General features: G+C 28.1%; 2 protein-coding genes across 2 annotated transcripts; both read right to left on the bottom strand.

Moving 5' to 3' along the window:
* Positions 1-8,619: 8,619 nt before the first annotated feature.
* On the bottom strand, positions 8,620-9,873 carry LOC114162944. The gene is made up of 2 exons (XM_028046958.1): positions 9,514-9,873; positions 8,620-9,396 (listed from the first exon to the last, which is right to left on the bottom strand). The coding sequence occupies exons 1-2, from the start codon at positions 9,730-9,732 to the stop codon at positions 8,950-8,952; spliced, it is 666 nt and encodes a 221-aa protein (XP_027902759.1). The 5' UTR covers positions 9,733-9,873; the 3' UTR covers positions 8,620-8,949.
* Positions 9,874-18,391: 8,518 nt separating this feature from the next.
* On the bottom strand, positions 18,392-19,319 carry LOC114163690 (probable linoleate 9S-lipoxygenase 5). The gene is made up of 3 exons (XM_028047984.1): positions 19,274-19,319; positions 18,840-19,119; positions 18,392-18,641 (listed from the first exon to the last, which is right to left on the bottom strand). Exons 1-3 carry the CDS (start codon positions 19,317-19,319, stop codon positions 18,392-18,394), a joined length of 576 nt encoding a protein of 191 aa, XP_027903785.1.
* Between the last annotated feature and the right edge of the window lie 680 nt (positions 19,320-19,999).

The raw sequence follows: 19,999 nt of genomic DNA, 5'->3' as shown, positions 1-19,999 counted from the left end.
TAATAAACTAGTTTGATCCCGTCATATAAAGAGGTGGTTCTTGTGTTTTTAAAAGTTTATTATGAATTCCTATATAGAGTGTATTATTATTTAATAAGTTATTATGAACTTTATGTTAGAAGATGTGTATTATATGATAATATATTTTAAGTAAGGTTAAATTTACTTACATTTTTTAATAATTTTATTTCATTGTTATTAAATATAAATTTAATTAACTTTCAAGTATTTTATAAAATTGAGGATTTTCAAATGAATCTATATTAATTTTCTGTCTATATATTAAATATTTAAAATATTTTTCAATTGAGTTCTTGTTATTTATTTTTTTCATTAATTTGGTGATATGATTGTTATCTTTTCCATCATCTTGTTACTTGTTTTCATGTGTTAAAAAATGTTAACATAAAACGATATTACAATTAATGTAAAACAACAAATCATTTTCATTGAGAACGTATTTGATAACAAGAAATCGTAAACATGATGCTGATAATAACAATCTCTTAGTCGTTGTAAGTTGTGACACAAAAGTCATTGTAGAGTATAATGATCAAGACCCTTTAAATTTTTTTGCATGGAGTGTACACTACAAGAATGTAGGTTTTTTTCGTCGGCCAAAATCGGACGCCACTAGTGCAAAACCGACGAAAAAATGATGATCTCGTCGGTCCAGCGACGGCAAGATGGACCACGCCCTTTTGCTGGATGCAAAGCTCATTTGCGTCGGCCAAATGGTGACGAACATTTGCTGCTTATTTATCGTCGGCTCAACCGACGAAAACACATAAAAAATATAATAATAAGTTCGTATGCGTGGGTCAAGCCCACGAACACTTGAAAATTTTTCAAAATTTTGCGTGGGTTAAGCCCACGAATGATTCCCTATGCGTAGGCCAAGCCCACGAATGATTGAAATAAAATATCTAAAATAGAGGGCTTTGCGTGGGTTTAGCCGACGCAAACAATTTTCCTTATAATTGTTGGCGTGGGCTTAGCCCACGCAAATGTTTATTTCCAGGCACATCGCAAAATCTGCATCCAACAATACCAAAACCTGCATCCAGACACATTTCAAACAATAATTCAGGATATCATTTGATTCATTTAGAAGCGAAATTGCAAACACAAAATTAAGTAAATTGTGACTTTAATTAGATCAAATTACAGTCGCACAAAAATCTACAAGTCTAAAATCCACAGAAGACAGGTCCACCTAAAAAGCTTATTCTAAAAACCTAATTTGGATCTCATAACCAAAAAATTACTCAATCAATAGGAATTCAATCAACAATGTAGTGAAGTTCAATCAACAGGAGTACAATCACTAACCTGGATGCTTCAAAAATCTGTTGGGTTCGAACAAAAATCCCTAAACCGCGCTTACGAAAATCCCTAAATCTGCGAGGAAGCTCGTCGGCGCCCCTTTCTCGCCCAAGCCTCCACACTCGTCACGACATTCATCTTGCGAGAGCAGCTCGCAGCAGGTGGCGTCTTTGAAGAAGCTAGCCTCATTGGAGTATTGTTCTTGTCGCCCACTTGCCTCGATGGAGTTTCGCCACTCATGGAAGAAAACACACGCCACAGAGAAGGAGGGAAATGTCGAGGCTGGCTCGAGGGAATGGGAAAGCGGAAGGGGGAAAAGTGAAATCTGAAGTTTTCCCCCTATACTTTAACCTAAAGTTTATTTTTTTTTATCTCAGCGGTGTATGCGTGGGCCAGCCGACGCAAACAATTTAATTTGTTATGCGTGGGCCATCCGACGCAACTTATTGGTTGATTTGCGTCGGCCAAACCGACGAGAATCTAAAATTAATATTTTTTTTCATTTTTACGAATAGATAATTTTTGTTTCTAAATAACATTTTGGTTACCGTCGATTTTGCGTGGGTCTGGCCGTCGTATTTTGCGTCCTACACTGATCCGACGCCATAATTTGGACGCTAAAACCGCGCATTCTTGTAGTGGTATTACAAAGTAAGATTGTAAAGTTGTCGAGCAAAATTATTTTTCCAAAGGAGGTTGTGACCAGATCTAGGTTATGTGCAATGTACAAAGAAAAAGATGATGAGATAATTAGTCACATCTTTTTCCTTGTAGGGTCATTAGGCATGTAAGGAAAATGTGTGACAAATGGAGCAGTGAGAATGAGATTATAAGAGAGAGTGATTACAGGCACAAGTAAAAATAGTAAGATCCATCATACTAATGTTGAACACAAGGAAAAGAGGTCCCCGATGAAATTACAAAATAGCTTCTAGAGATTGTTGTGTACTTATGTGAGTATATTTGTTCGCAATCAAGAAGAGAATGTAGGGGCTGTAAGTAGACTTTAGAGGTTCATAGAATGTAAGGGGACAGGTCCTATGTATATATTATTGTTTTATTTCCACATTTGTATACAGGTTATAAAGTATTTCAAGTATTCAATTTATAATGTATTTTCTTTGCTAATAAAAAAAAAAACAAATCAACACAGCAATTCATATGATCAACATACATTTATATACAAAATGCATCAAACACAACTTTTGAAATTAACCAAATGAGGGTTTAGATGATGAGAGATAACCCCATTACTCTAAAAAAAACGTCTTGTAAATGTTCAATAGTGTAAAAAAAGAATAAGCTCAAAGGAGTGTTCTTCGTATAGTGATTAAGATACAAAGAAAGACCAATAAGTAAAAAACTAAAATTACTAAAAAGTAGTAGTAGGAAACAAAAAGCATAAAGCAACATTTAAAACTAAGAAAACCTACTAACCTAATCCTGGAATGAAAGAAAAAAGGAGAAGGAAACTTACGTCTTATACTCGTCCTCTTGGCTATGAGCAAAAGTATACAAAACGAGGGGAAATGATTGGCTATTCACAAGTTTATGTGATACAAAACTGACAAAATAGAATAAGTAAAAAAAATATATTAATTCATATTACTATCGTAACGGGTTTGATTATCTAATCTCCCGTCTTCAAAATAAAAGTTCATCATATTTTCATCTCTATCCAATAGATATGAAATATTTGTCTCATCTCATCTTCGTCAGAGAACAAGTATTCGTATTTGTGTCTATATTAGAGATGTTAAAATGGGTTAGAACCCACGATCCAACCTAGTCCACCACGGATTTGAGTCGAGTTGAGTTGAAAATTCTTTATAAATTTTAATTCGAGTTAATTTTTGACCTGACCCACCTAGATTCAACCCGTGGGGAGCCGGATTGACTCATCAACTCACAAACAAAGGATCACACAAATGTTTTTTTATTATATATGTTGAGTTTTGCATATAAGTTTGATTAGGTTTTTTTTAGGCAACACATTAGTATTTTTATGATTTTGGTTTGGAGTTGGAGTTTAACATCCTTTTGGATTAGATTTGAATTCTATTGAAGTTTATTTATATTTTATTTAGGATTATAATTTGGTTTTGTTGAGATTGAAGAAAAAATATATTTCTTTTAATTAAGTGAATTAGTGAGTCAACCCAATTAACCCACTAGTTCGTGGTGAACCAAACCAGGTTCGTATTTTTTGATTCGCTAATAAGTGAACTGGGTTGGGTTGACACATTAAGTGACCAACCTGTGGTGGGTTGAGCAAAGTGGAGTTGGATTACTCATTTTGACAACTCTAATTTATATCCATCTTTTCACTATTCTAAATATTAATTAAATATTTTTTCTAAAATATAAAACATCAAAATAAAAAAAAATGATATTATGAAGTAATTTATGTTAAAAGGGTGCACAATTTCTTTTATCCAATGTTACATATCAAAAAAGAAATTAAAATCATATAAATATAAAAAAATATCAAATAACAACAATTAGATAAATGGTAAATATTATAGAAAAAGATAAAAATGATAAAATGTGTTCTGAGTTACAAAATTAAGGACAACAAATGTTAATAAAGGTTTTTAATTAGCTAATAAATTAAAGCTATAATTAATAATTTAAAATAGAGATATGTATGCGGACAAATATACATGTTTTGTAGAGGAGATGGATATGTAGAAAAACATTCTAATACCCAATTTAAGAAATAAAGTATTATTTATAATTATACTTGTACGTGATCAATATGACTCTTTTATAGGATTAAATCAAACAACACTTCTTGAAAAGATGTTCATTGTGTTAGGTCTATAGAGGAAGTTTTATTGGGAAGATACAACACCAATGAAACCTGAGTCCAACCACATATGACATTGACTACTCTCAACCCAAAAACTCAAAACAATGAATTTATGGGCTTTGATCCTTATATGGTACTCTACTTTCTCATTTATGACTAATGTGGGACTTAAACTTACACTTGGATTCCTAACTAATTGATCATTCTAATTACAAGTTACCAAAGAGAGAGAATGAACAAACATGTTGTCAACGAAAACAAATGTATTTAATAAGAACAAAAAAATTTATAATGTATTCTCAACGACCTCCAAAAAATAGTCTCACCACTTATGCTGATTTATGAGACCTTTATTCACTGAATGGTGCGGAAAGTTTAGTGAAAAAAAAATAAAAAAAATATTCTCTTGTGTTATTTTCATTGATTTTCATGCTTTTTTTTTTTACAAATCCATCCCTTCGTTTTCAATAATTGGAAACAAATACAGGCGTAATGTTTCTTTCTTTGTGATATCGTTTTCAATAATTGGAAACAAATACAGGCGTAATGTTTCTTTCTTTGTGATAGGCTATCATGCGCCAAAAAATATATCAAAACTTCCTTGATTAAGTTCTTAATTCTTCGGAAAACAAAATATAAGATTTTCATAAATATTGTTCTATAAAACTTAAGGAAATAATCTATATGCACTTAACATTATATAGATTTTTTTTATCAAGTTATTAAAGGTTATAAAATCCAAGTTAGAATCTCAATCTTATATTGAGTAAAGATGAAAATTTGAGTATCATATAAAAAAAAAAACTCTATAGTTCTAACCAAAAGATTCAAAGTCCAATCAGTTAGAGCACTCAAAGTGTCTTTTCTTCTCCTCGCTTGAGATCCTCTTTTATGCCATCTTTCTGTACCCTTGGATTCTCTTCTTATTCCATGCTCATCAAATTTTTCTCTATTTAGTCCATGTCTCTTGTCATGTCTTGGACAGTTGTCCGAGTCATAAGCATTAAACTCCTCATTTAGGACCTCATACTCATGTCTTAGCAATCCTACTAATATTGGTCTAACAACTAGATGGGTCTTAGACCTAACAACTAGATTGGCCTTTTGACAGTTAAAGACTAGATCGGCCTTATCGCAGTCAAAGACTAAATCGACCCTAACATTACACCTATAAATTCATTATTTTAAAGTTTTATATTGGAATAATGTCAATGCATTATATAGGATAAACTCATGACTCATTGATATTTTATCCTTATTGAGAATCTTCCTTCCAATTTTCAATTCAAAAATAAAATATAAGGTTAGGTATTTCTTGAAAATTTCTTTCCAAAAATTAAAAAAAAAAGTTATCTGGATTTTCATACCAATCAATTTGGAGTTTACAAACAGATAATAGAACAAACAAATTAGGATTAATAAAGACATTAGGGTGATATGTATAATTAGACTATTAATCCTTATATTTTGTATATTTTAAGTTTGTTTGTGAATATACCTTCTTTTTCCAAATTACTTAAGTGTGAATAATTTGTAGGAACTTTTTATAAATGTGATTGTATATTAATATATTTCTTTTATAAAAAAAATGTTTCATCCTTAGAATTAGATTTATTTTTCATGACAATTATAGTATAATAAAAGACATTTATATACTTTGTTAAAAAAAAGTAAGAAGCACGCGAAATGAGTACCTTTGTTTAAATTATCAAAACAAAAAAAATTTCTTCCTATTTGTGAGTTAAATATATTTATTATTAATGATAAAAAAATATCATCTCCATTGAAATGTAAGAGAATACAAGGAGCTAGATGAAAATTCACTGCCATGAAAAAAAATGACATTGGAGGCAAAAGCACTAAATGGTGTAAATTTTCTCAAAATTGACAAAATGGAGCAAGTTTTAAAAAACGTACAAAGCTTGTAAATAATGCTAGTTTGACATGACTTTTAACTACTAGAATAAAATTGTATCACTTGTTATGATTTTAGTGCATTGTAAATTTTTTTTTTAACTTAATTTAAGGCATGTTAATTTTGTGCAACTTTATATATTGTGATATAAATTAAAGTTATGCCAGTTTCATGAAATTTTAATGCATTGTACTTTATTCTTTAATTTTAATTAATTAAAATCATGCAAGTTTACAAATTCACTAATGAATTAAAGTCGTTTTGACACTATTTCTTCAAAGAAGTTATATTATACTTACCCAACTTGTTATTTTTTATATTTTTTTAAACTTGCACTATTTTGAAAAGTTTAAAAAAGAAATTCACTATTTTAATGCTCGACATTGGAAGGAGACATGTTCTTGACTTAACAGAATTAATTCGCGGCCATCTCAAACGCATTTGAGCTGCCAGAGAAACCTTTGAACGTCATGTGATTGTTATTGATAATTTTGTTTTCGTTTTATTCATGTTACTAGTGTCGGTATTTGAAAATGTCATCCCCTCTTGCTGTTGTTATCAGGGTAAATTTGGTAATGATGATGCACTTGGAAACGTGCTGAGTGTTGGTCTAAATATGACTTCTGTATATATACATCAAAGTCCAAAATGAATGAGTGTTCACCAAACACGTGCCTAATAAGTTAATATAATATAAATTTCATGTTCAATTCTCACTAATTAAAGGTTTTAAAATATACCCAAAGTCAGAATGAAACATATCATCATACTTTTTTAGTTATCTGGGTTTACAATCTAATATTGTGCTCAACACATGCACCAAGAAATTCCTATATAACTATATCATATGCTTTGTTGCAACATATGGACCCCATTTATGACTATAGTTTTACTTTAACTAACGAGTCTTTCTATTATCCTAATGAATATTTTCAATTTTTTTTTCTTTTATCTTACTTCTAAATGTTACGAGTTCTTCGTTAGATTTCTTTTACAGAACAAAACGAGAAATGTTAAATATTTATCCAAAAAGAAGCGCTGATATTTACAAGGGTCAAACATAAAAATATCACACTTTTAGAGATTAAATGTGAAGAAAAAAAAACAGTTGGAAATCAAACACAGTGTAATGGATAGAATCATTTGAAAACATGAATAGAAATAATTAATAAGTAAACCGAGATAAGAACTGTCCCCGAAGTAAGAGATATGGTATATATAACCGACACATAAATATTTAAGTACCAGAAGCAATAGCGTTAGCTGCAGGACACGTATTCCACCGTTGGTTCCAAACCACAATTGTGTCGAATTACCTAAGGTCAAAGGAATATCCTAACTTCACATCCCAAAACTTATCTCCACTCTTCGCAGATCGCCTATTACGATGAAACATTTCATAAATGCAGCTGACAAGGTAGTTCCAAAATCCAGGAGTTCGTGAATTGTGGATCAGATTTTATTTTATTTTCATGTGGATTATATATGCAAGGATTAATGATGTATTTATGTATCTATCTCTCCCTCTGTTTTCCTTTGCATTTATGAGCATAGAACGTAAATGAGCATGAGGCTACACAGGAGCGTTAATGTGCATTCAATGGGATTGGTTCCTCAAACTACCCTTGCTTTGAATTAAAGAACCTTCACTCATCCCTTTAAATAAGAGATAGATGCATCCTTATATATCTTGTTTATGCATTTTCTTACCTTAGAAAAAGTGGAAAGTGGATATAGAATGCCCTGTATGGGCACAAACTATTCAATGTTTATTATTTAGCCATTGAACTTTGCATACAGGTTATTACGGACTAGGGTACTTTGAAAAGAACAATGCCACAACTTGACTAAATTATAGATAGAATTTGTTAAAATTTATGTGGATTTTAGATAGGTTATGACTCCAGGGATTACTTATCTATCAAGAAATTAATTATGATAACCAACTTTCTGGCTGTATGTTATATTTCTTTTTCAAACCTACTGTTTGCCATCGTTATAGAATTGACAGATCTTCATGTGTTTTTTTTAGTCTGCAGATCCTTCCATAATTTTAGAACTCATATTTGGGATTTATATGCAGCAGGTTAGTTATTATATGTAGTAGATTTGGGGTTTTCGAGGGAGCAAAAAGAATGAAATCACATCTTAGAGTAATTTCCTTTTAATTTAAAAAAAAAATCAACTAGTTTATCATATTCAATTATAATAATGAGTTTAAAAAAGAATATAAATTTTCCATGTATTATAATAGGATGATAAGATATTAATGTCCATATATTATTTCTATTTTCTAGGAGATTAAAAGAGAAAAAATTACTCCGGTTGTGTTGCCTTCTTTGCTTTGACATTTTTAAAATATACATGAAGCCTAAACCGTGAAATTAATATCCACGTAAAAAAAAAAACCAGGTTTACTTGTTTGAAGACTGGTTACCCAGCAACATGTTAAAAATGAAGTTCTTAGGAAACTCAGTATTAGTTATTAAGAAGAAGAAAAAAAAAACATAGTGAAATTGAACGTTGCAATGTGAAGAAAAGATCTTCACAAATTAAAGAATCAGTATGAAGTAAAATGGGTTTGGTTTCAAATCCTTAAAAAATCTACCGAAATTCTGCTCTGGCGAGATGGATAAACAATATTCGAGAATAGTCTGTACATGGAAATACGATGATGATAACAGGTCAGTCTCTAGGGTACTCACTTATTGGCATTCGTTCTCACAACCAGAATCAGTACCATAGCTAGAGTTAATCATCACCCCACTGTTTTGAACATACACTTGAGCTATATATATAAAGAAGAACTTAGGCTTTTCAGAGGGAAAAATAGAAAGATAAGCGTAAGGTCAAAGTTGAAAATTTATACGTATCTCTTGACGTTCCTAATAAATAACTAGCAGAAAAGACTGCACCTTCTCTTCAAGAATTTTGAAGGGTTCTGATCTGGTGGGTGCATGAATTTGCAGTTAGGACAGGAAGGAGATGACTTGCATAGCATTACCAACATGTGGCAGCGCATGCAAACTGTTGCAACCATCTCATTGTAATCATCCTCAGTTGATGACAGCCACGAGGGAGAACGAATGTTTATACCTTCTGAATCTTTCTTACACTTGCTGGGTTCACTGAACAGATCATGATCAGGTTCACTCAAACCCCCTGGGGAACCAGAACTCTGCTTCTCATTAACATTGTTGTAACTGTCATCTTTTTTCCTCAGTGATTCACATGTCAAATTCAGCTCAAGGTCTAAACTCATGTGATGAGAAGGTGGTGGTTCGGGACTTCTCTTGTGGTCCTCTGATGTTGTTCGTGTGTTACACAACTGTATCTGCCCGGACTACACATGGAAAAAAAAAAAAAAACATCATAGATTAACAAGAAGATCATTCCAGAGCTGTGTTTTTGCAACATATGTTTTGACAGCATATACATAAAAATATAGATAGTTAGATACCTGAATAGTGAGGTATTGACGCCATTTCTCTGAAGAAAAAGGGGTCTCAGGATGAATCTCTATATCAAAGATAGATTTCTTTTTCTCTAGAGTTGTTTGATCCTTGAAGAAGTCTTCGGCAAATGGCTCTTCCCATTTTCTCTTCTTTGATGATGCTTCGAATTCTGCATGAATTTCAGGCCTTGGACTCTCGGCCAGCGCTTTGTGAAAGGAGACCATAGTTTGAGAGAGTGGTTTCACCTTCAAAACTTGGTTGTTGTTTTTTCTGATCAAGTGTAGTATAAGACTGAGGTCTTTATATAGGAGGAGTTGCCTTTTCGACTTCCGGGTTATAACTGCAAAGGGGATCAAAATTTGAAGATCTAAAGCAGAGGGATGTTGCTTATGCAAACGTGCTTACCAAGTTGGCTTCTTAATAAATGCACACCTTCATGTAAAAAAAAAAGGAAAAGGAAAAATTACAAACATTCACTTACTCTATTTACTATTTCTTTTCTTGTTTATTTCTTTTATCTTTATCACATCATTTGTTACATTTAAAATTCTTATAAAAGTAATTTTAAAAAAAAAATACACATGCACACACACACACATTTTTACACATTTTAATACAATAATAATTTAAGCTTTTTAACCAGATACTAATTAACATTTACATTTTTTTTTTATCTAAACTGTTCTCTTTTCTTATTCTATTCCCCTTTCCTCTCCATTTTTAATGAACATTTATAATCACTCCAAAGAGTCTACCAAGAAATTTTAGGTGATCACATCAGTCCTTACAGCAATTAATTTATAAACAACGTTGGTCAAATATGATTTAATTATGAATGAGATATATAAATTGATAAAAATATTTTAATTATATATACTTTTTTCTAGACTTAAATATAAATGAAAGTAATCAATCGTTACATTGATTCAAAAATTAGTTAGATTTAATTCTATAAACTATATTTAAAAATATTTTTTCTGAAGTCATTGAAGTTTAATTTTAAAATCTTAAAATTAATAAAAAAAATGTCTCAATTAACAAGTTTTTAAAAAAAAATATCATTAAATCATAATAAAAACAGTTAAATTTTATTTATATTTAATTTTATGTAATGTATTTTTCTTCTTGGGAAGACGTAAACATGCAACTACAAAATACTACTAGTAGTAAACTTTAATTCTAAGATGTGATATTTTCAATTTCAACAGAATTAAATGACATCTTTAAGTCTGAAAGAAATAACTCCTTAAAAAGACGTGTCATTATTATGTGAGTTTAATATATTAATGAAAATGTTCTTCCGGCATATTCTTTACACTTGCACTCTATATTGTTGCAAATTGAAAGAAAAAGTGAGAATATAAAATTTTAGCATACGGAAAAAGTATGAAAAAATGTTGTATTATTGATATAAGCTAGATGAAGAGTACTCATTTATCGTGTGCTCCTTCCAAATTCGAAACAGAAAAATAAAATAAGAAAAGTTGAAGAAGTTCCTGGAGTGTGTTAAGAAGTTTAATTTTGATATTTTGATAATAAAAAGGAAGAATTTAGAGGTAGTACTATAAAGGGGAAGGAGGAAGGTTTGGCAGTTATGAAAGGCGGTGAGAAGTGGAAGAGTATGGATGGAGAGAGGTATGGCATGGTCATAAATGTTGTTAGTGTGTGCAGTTGAAAGGAGGGTCTTGAATGCCATTGCCATTGCCATTACCAATGGTTCTTTAATGTTAACAATAACTCCAACTTCCCCAATTGGCTCACTCACAAAACTAATATCTTTAAAGCTCTCAACACCCTCTTCACCCATTCAAACAAACCACACCTTAGATGACCTATGCTATTAAACCACCCTTTAAAGCCTCTCAACACCCTCCCCATTAAACCAACCAAGTCCTATGAGTTACCAAATAAATAAAACCCAATTTAATGTTCCTTCACCTCCCTCTCTCTCTTTATTAAATCTCCCAAACAACCCCTCCTCTTGTAATTTCAAATCTCTTTCTTCCTACACATTAATTCAATGGGGCTTCTAACAAACTAATTAAACATAGTTTAATTTGTTGTGTTCATTCATCAAATGGTATTCTAGTTCATAACCCAGAAATAGCTAGGTGGGTCAACGTGTTACATGACACACCGCCAACTATGCCTTCACTTCGTGTAATGCATGTCAATCTTTACGTACACAACACTTTGATTTCATTGAGGTAATTGGGTCATCTTAAAAACTGAAATCAAATGTTTTTCATGCTGTTTTTTTATAAATGATTCAGTTCGGATCATTAAATCAATTTATTGATTCAAGGAAGGCAAACGTAGATGTGACAAAGCATATGTGATACATATGTGTGTCTTTTTAAGGGATTTTGGGTTGTATTTCTTTTACATGGAACACGGAATAATATAGGTTTGGCCTCTTAGGTTCAGAGGCTTGTCCATTGCTAACGTCACCAATTACAACCAATTTTCCTGTGCTGCCCTAAATGGGTGATTTACTAAATCAAATTTAACTGTGGATTACCTACAGGATACTCAAGCGCACATTTGTTGAGACATCATCATGTGTATTGAGATGATAAGTATACAACAAGATTATATGTTAAGAATCAAATGCTTTGGAAGTATAACTATTAATTTATAATATATAAATGGATATAAATCTTAATCTACAAACCCATTTTCTAAAATTAAGATAAAGTTAACTTCTTAATATGATATCAGAATTAGATTAAAGTCTATTTTAGTGAAATTTATTTTTTGTTGAGTCTATTATTTTACTCGCTATCAGATTACTCATTAATGTTCAGTCTCATGTTCGAGAAACGTATAACTCAAACGAAAATAGATGTATTGAAAATATCACGACAACTAAAACTGAAATCAATTTAAGCCGTCAAAATTAATGAGTGGTCATGCTAGTATGACTGAAATCAATTAGATATAGTTAGTTTTGTAGTGATGAAAAAGTGATTGTCATACTGGAAGTGAATCAGCATTTAATAATGAAGAAAATTTATTTACAATTATTGATGTGAAAAATGTTGATGGTTGTGGTTGAAGATGGATTATGAATGTTAAAATAATATTTGGGAAGCAAAAAAGCATGATTAGAATTGAAGAAATGAATTAAAAGTTTGTTGTGATAATTAAGAAAGAAAAAAGAAATGGTTGGCGTAATAGGTAGGAGTAGAAGAAGGTAAAGAAAGAGAAAAGGGTAGGAAGTAGCAAGGCATTAAAGGCAAAGAGAGATAGATGGAGTGTTGAATTTGAAGAAAGTTCACCTGCCTTCATTAAACCTCCTTGAATTCACTTAAATGCAGACTTGAACAGCGACCAAATTAAAACAAGTGTGTGTTTGTTGGTCATCTTTCTTCTTCATTATCAAGAGACAGTTTTGTTCTGTTAAATGCCCCCAACCCACCCTGCCTTCCCTTCATTTATGTTTCCTTCTTTCTTCTTACTGCAAACAAACTGTCAAAATCTACTCACCTCAGCTACCTTCTTCATATCCTTCTCCTTCAATTTACCTTCCAATAACCACTTCATCCATACCTCATTTTCAACAACAATTTCTTTTTTCACAGTTCTCCAATCCCCAATTATCCTAATAATTAAATCATTTACTTGTTTTTTTAAGAACAAAAACTGAAGTGTGATGAGTACAAATTACTTTTACTTTACGTGGAACTGGTTCTTTCAAATTTTTATGTGCCATAGTATGAGTTTTCATTTATTTGAAAACATTTATTTCAACTGTAAATTTGTTAGTTCGAAAAGAAATATAATCAATTTTTTTTATTTGTTAACTAAATTTTATAATTATTATTGGTACCATCAGGGACATAATTTATTTTTTCTTTTTCCGATATTTGGATTACAAGAAAATATAATTTAACTTTCAAATATTAGAATCGGTCAAATTGCGATGTTATTATCATCGACTTTAATACGACACAAAACATTATTTTTTTCTAAAAGTCACAAACAAAAAGTTAAAATTTTTTTAATTTTTTATTACATAAATATTTGTGTTAGTTTTGACTTAACAAATACTAACTAAAACAAACATTAAAATGAAATTTAACATGAGTTTACTAAATGTTAACTTTATTTAATTTTAATATTTTATTTATTTATTTATATTAGTGTTAGCTAGTGGATATTACATATAAAGTAAAACTAAAATAAATAAACGAATGTAAATCTTATTTATTTTTAATATTTGATTTATTTAAGTTAGTGTAGATTTATACAATAATATATTTAATTTTAATATTTTATTTATTTAAGTTTGTATCGGTTTAACGAATGTTAATCTTGTTTATTTTAATATTTATTTATTTAAGTTATTGTCTACTTATAATGAATGCTAACTATAAAAAGCTAAAATAAATAAGATTAGCATGAGTATATAAGTTAAAGTCGGTTGAGTCGGCATTAAGTTATATATTTTGAATCTGTGAGTGTTCCTTAAATTAAAAATAACCCCATATTACTTTTAATATAATGATCCAAATTTAAGGATGACAAATATGTTTACTTATAGTTTCTTTTTTCACACATCTATATAAATCTCATCACACTCGTCTTATTTATTAACATTCATAAATTTTTTCACACTCATATTTTTCATCTACAATTATCACATTTTTCATCCATAATTATCTCTTTCACCCACACTCATCTTTTTCATCCACATACATTTAACTACATTTTCTCGTTATCTCCTTCATCCTTATTATTCTTCTCTTCTCTTCATCCACATTTTTCTTCTAATCTCTTTCCTTCATACTCATTTTTTTTATCTACATTGATCTCTTTCATACATTATAGGTTTTTTGTTTGTTTATATCTGTTGAATATGAAGGTATAGTACCAAAAAAATTTATACTTTTTCTATACATTAATAAAGGTGATAATATATTAGTTAAATGAAATCACACATAGAATAAAAATTAAACTAATTATAATTTGAATTTAAATATAAATATTTTAGCTTTTGAACTTCATGACAATTATATTAAATTTTTATATTATATTTATACAATACAATGGTAAAATTTCATATATAATAATGAGTTAAAAATAAAAATAATTATATAAAAATCATTAAAACAATATTCAACATGATAAAAAAATCAATAAATAAAAATATTAAAAAGAAGTAAAAATGATAAAATATATACACTAGAAATGATTTGATATAGCACTAAATGAGATTGCACAAAGAAAAAAATAAATAATTAAAAGTATGATAAGAAATAAAATAACTTGGAGATCTGCAAATAACTCTTCAGATATCAAACTAATTGAATTGTTGAGAAATAATGAAAATTTTTTGAGCAATTCTTCAAATGAAATAAAAATTAAGAGTCAAAGAGAATAAAAATATAATTTTTTGTTTATATTACCTGGTAAATGAATCATTTAGGTAATTGAACACTTGAATTTGAGAGAGTTAAATATTTTCAAGTGAAAAAAAAATAACAAAGAAAAATATTAAAAAGGAGTAGAATTAATAAAATGTGATATATAAAAACTATTTTTATAATACACCATTTAAAAAAATTATGCAAAAAATAAGAAGAAAAAATAAGTGTGTGATAAAGATTGTGATGAGAGGAAAAGTACTTTGAACATGTGAATAAATTATTCGGATATACAAAGAGTCAAACAATTAAAAATCATAAAACTAAATATTATGAGAATAATATATATATCATCCAAAGTAACATTTCTTACCTTAAAAATTCAGTTACTCCAACAACAAAAAAAACTCCACCTGTCATTAATTCACACAGAAAAAAAACTTAAACTTGTCCAAATAAAACTTTTATCATCAAATCGAAGATAGTGCTACAATAACAGACTATAGCAGAGATTAACATGTTGCCTGTGAAACATCACATCCAAGCATCTACTCTAACCATGAAAACAACCCAACATAATATTTTTTTATGAAATAAAGTTTAAATAATTAAATTTTTTATTTATATAGCTTAAATAATATATATATATATATATATATATATATATATATATATATATATATATATATATATGTTTGAAGATGAGTGATATTAATATCTTTTTGACACAATTTTGCGGATATTAATATAACGGCCTGATAAAGATACTTTTTCCTTAAGTGCTTGTATTAATTTTTTATAAATGTTATACATTTCTGTGAAACACAGATTTTCATTTATGAGATATTCTGTTTTGACACTTTAAAGAGTATTAAAAATAATCGTGGTAAAATAAATATGTTTTTTTATTTTTATTTAAAAACATGGGTCAAGCAAGTTGCAAGGGAAAGCGAAAGGAACTTTTGTCTTAGATTTATTTTTTTCATGTATACAGGTGAAAACAGAATGTGAGGTCATTATTTTAATTTTAAAAATAAAAGTCTAATCATTTGTTGAATTAGTCTCTAATAAATTTTTTAAAAAATTGTCTATCAAATTTTTTATATTTTACACTTATTCAACTGAATTCATGCAATTAAATCTTTTTGTTAATTTTATGACTTGATAATTATTTTGTACTGTTTTTCTCCTTAAATATCACCACAAATTGTCACGTAATATTTTGTTATAAGAGATCGTGAAGACGAGATCTTTCTTAAACATTTATTGTATTTATCTAAAATTATTTCTAAACTTTAATTTAAATTATAAATTTCTAAATAAAAAATATAAATTATAAAATTAAGAATTATAAAATTACAAAAAATCAAAATTAAAAAATTTATAATTTCATAATTTTTTGTTTTCACAATTTCATAATTTTATAATTTTATAGTTTTATAGTTTTATATTTATATATTTTAAGATTTTAAAATTATGAAATTATTTATTTTTATAATTTTTTTTATTTTGTAATTTTATATTTTTTAGTTTTTTATTTTATAATCTTATATTTCATAATTTTATAATTACATATTTTATATTTTTATAAAATTTTATTTTATTTTTTTATTTTCTTAACTTTAATTTTATTATTTTAACAAAATTTAAAAACAATTTTCATTAGATACAGTAAATATTTGAAAAAGATCTCGTCATCACCATCTCTTGTAACAAATAATATGTGACAACATTCAAGGAGGATGATAGTACAAGATAGTTGTCACATCACAAGATAGCTGTCACATCATAAAGTTAATAACATCATAAGAAGTCAATACATCACAAAAATTTATTAGGGATCAATTAAAAGTTTCCAAATTTATCAGAGATTCAAAACATAATTAAGTCTAAAATAAATATAAATATTTTTAAAATTTTATTATAAATATTTTTTTATTTATTACATAATTTTTTTATTAAAGATATATATTTTAGTTTTAATATGATTAATTTAATAACAAAATTAAATAAATAAAATAGTTAAACTAAATAAAAATAAGCGATTACTTAAAAGGTAAAAGTGGTAAAATATTTTTTTAATTTAAAGAAAAACAGTAATTTATTAAAATGTAAAATTGGAAATAAAAATGTGATACCAAAATGGAGTATTCTTTATATATAGAAAAGAAAAATTAAATGGATGAAATTGTTAGATCTAACAAAACCTTAAAGTTAAAAATGGAAAAATAATAATTGAAATTTAAAAATAAAGGTTATTTATTAAAAGATAAAATTGGAAAGAAAAATTAGGACACCAAAATAAAGTATCTTTTAAACACAGACGTTGTTATATATATATATATTTAAAAGAGTTGTAAGATGTAAAATTAAAAAAGTAAAATATGTACATAAAAGAGGTTTCTAAAATAACAATAAATGTTCTTAGAATAATGATCGATGATAAAAAAATTATAAAATAATTAATTTTTAAAATAATAATTAAAAATATAATTGAAAAAATAAGACGTGGACACAAAAGAAAATATCATTTTATATATTTTGTTATAAATTGTTATAAATATATAATTTTATTATAAATATTCTTTTAGTAGATAATTTTTATTAAAGATATTTATTTTAGTTTTGACAGGATTAATTTAAAAGAAAAATTAAATGAATGAAATAATTAAATTTAACATAGTAGGTACTTCAAAGGTAAAAATAGTAAAATAATTATTTTAATTTTAAAAAATAGTTATTTATTAAAGGATAAATTTGGAAATAAAAATATGATGCAAAAATGGAGTATATATTTATATATAGAAAAGAAGAATTGAATGAATAAAACATTTAGATCTAACAAAATAGTTACTAAAAAGGTAAAAATAGTAAAATAATTATTTATCAAAGAATGAAATTGAAAATAAAAATGTATATATATATATATATATATATATATATATATATATATATATATATATATATTAATAATGAGGATGAAACTTTGTCTTTTACTTTAACTGTAATTAGAGATAAAATTATATAGTTATGATTACATTGTTGTTTTTCTATTACTAATTTTGTTTTTGTTTTTTGTGTTGCTTTTCTGTATATTAAGAACTTTTATTCTATCTAGTTATAAAACTAAGTTTTTGATTGTAAAATTGTTGATTGATTAATAAATATTTTCTTAAAGTATTACATTGATTCTATCTATCGTTTTAATATTCCCAAACACTAATAATTGTATTAACTTAGCAGTAATTAACTAGAGATATTATTACTCGATAAAAATATTATGTAATTATTTGATATAAAGTAATAATGACCACGCAGTTTTTACTATTTACCGATTTAATTTGTAAATAAAGTTATTTTCTGGACTTTTTTGTATTTTTGGGTCTTTTTGACCCGTTATTTATAAAAATGAGTTGTTTGATATTTTTTTTTGAAAATAAGATTAAATCGTTATGGGTGTGGATGACATTGAAGGTGAAGTTGTCCTTCTCCCAGCCGGTTTTATTTTTATTTTTTAAACAAAGTCCTCGGTCAAAAGGACGATTTCTGGAAATATGAGGATGAAGTCGTCCTTGAGGATGCTGATTTCACTTTTTAAGTCATTTTCCTCAACCATCTCACTCGACGAGTAATAGAAGTTACGATATTCAGTCACCCAAGTTTCAATTGCTTCCCAAATTTGTAACCTATCCATAGCATATGGGTAGTCCTTTATCACAAGCTTAAGTCCATAAAGATAACTAGAATCTGGAACTGCCATTTCCCTGATATTCAATCCAAATACAATGGTAGCATGTTATGTTATTATATATAGATTGCTAACACCAGAAATTCATTAGAAATAACAAATTTGTCCGGTTTCATTTCTTACTTAATAAAACCTCACTCTCAATTTGCATGTTTCTGTTAAATTTTAACCAATACAATAATAAGGAGTAAAAAAAATGTTTTGTTATCACCACCTCTTAAGCAAATCAGTAGGTAGTGCCTGCTCGGAAAAAACCCAACTTCTGTATATAACAGCTGACATTTCCATGGAAAATTTGCTAGGGAAAACTGTTTTCTCTAACAGCCCTCCAACATTTGACACCCCTCCAGCATTGATGAGTGTGTGTCGAGCCAAGGCATTAATATGCATAGTGAAGTGTGGCTTTAAGAGCTTGTATACGGGATGAAGAATGCTCATCTGTCTATGTGTGGCTATTATGAATGGTTCATTCACTATTATGAATGGTTCATTCACTGCGTAGGAGTGTAACCTACCCAAGAGTCATAATTTTAAGATCAGAAATATAATGAAGTGAAACCGGCATCTGCAACGACGATTTCATCCTCAGATTTCAGAAATCGTGCTTCTGCATGGCAACTTTGTTTTTAAGAAAAAAAAAATTGAAACCGGTCTGAGGGAGGACGACTTCACCTTCAATGTCGTCCTTCCCCATAACGACTTAACCCTGTTTTCCAAAAAAAAAAATCAAACGACCCATTTTTACAAATAACCGGTCAAAAAGACCCAAAAATACAAAAAAGCCTATTTTCTGCATAAAAATTGTTAATAATTCAGTTCTTTCTATTATCGAGTAAATTTTAAAAATTTATGATTTATTCCTTTCTTTCCCTTGCACTTTTAATTAGAGATGACAAATCAGTTTGGACTCAACAAATCAGCTCATCAAAGAGATAGATTGGACTAAAGATTTCAATTCGTTAACTCGTTCTAATCCAGTCTGTCAATTTGACAAGTCAAAATACGAGTCAATTCAACTCGATTCGTTGGCATTTTTTTTAAATAAAAACATAAAATTAAAAAATTAAAAGGATTAATCTTTTTTATATTATATTTTTTTTAAATGTGTAAATATATAATAGTATTGTAATGTAAATCATTAACATTGACAAATAAAGTTTTAATTATTAGTTATAATGGAGTAATATAACATGTATATGTAATGGCTGAGCATCTAAGGAGTGGGAGGGGCCATGACCTCCCATATATTTATCATTTTTTTTAAGTTATAGATAGTATATTTTAGAAATTGATGGAAATTAAATTGTCTTTTTTTTTTTTGTAAAATACATTTAATGTTAATAAATAATAAAACATCAAATCAAATATAATAAA

The sequence above is a fragment of the Vigna unguiculata genome, chromosome 9, assembly GCF_004118075.2.
Source record: "Vigna unguiculata cultivar IT97K-499-35 chromosome 9, ASM411807v1, whole genome shotgun sequence".
NCBI classification, from domain to species: domain Eukaryota; kingdom Viridiplantae; phylum Streptophyta; class Magnoliopsida; order Fabales; family Fabaceae; genus Vigna; species Vigna unguiculata.
Note: the sequence above shows the minus strand (reverse complement) of the source record. Positions and strands in the feature narration are given on the sequence as shown.

What these genes read in the sequence shown, in the direction of transcription:
- LOC114162944 (XM_028046958.1), bottom strand. Translation starts at nt 9,732, where the DNA reads ATGGTCTCCTTTCACAAAGCGCTGGCCGAGAGTCCAAGGCCTGAAATT. An exon ending in GTCAATACCTCACTATTCAG is followed by an intron (nt 9,397 to 9,513) that starts GTATCTAACTAT and finishes TTCCATGTGTAG; the next exon opens with TCCGGGCAGATACAGTTGTG.
- LOC114163690 (XM_028047984.1), bottom strand. Translation starts at nt 19,319, where the DNA reads ATGGGGAAGGACGACATTGAAGGTGAAGTCGTCCTCCCTCAGACCG. An exon ending in AGTCGTCCTCCCTCAGACCG is followed by an intron (nt 19,120 to 19,273) that starts GTTTCAATTTTT and finishes ACTCCTACGCAG; the next exon opens with TGAATGAACCATTCATAATA. An exon ending in CCTACTGATTTGCTTAAGAG is followed by an intron (nt 18,642 to 18,839) that starts GTGGTGATAACA and finishes ATTGAATATCAG; the next exon opens with GGAAATGGCAGTTCCAGATT.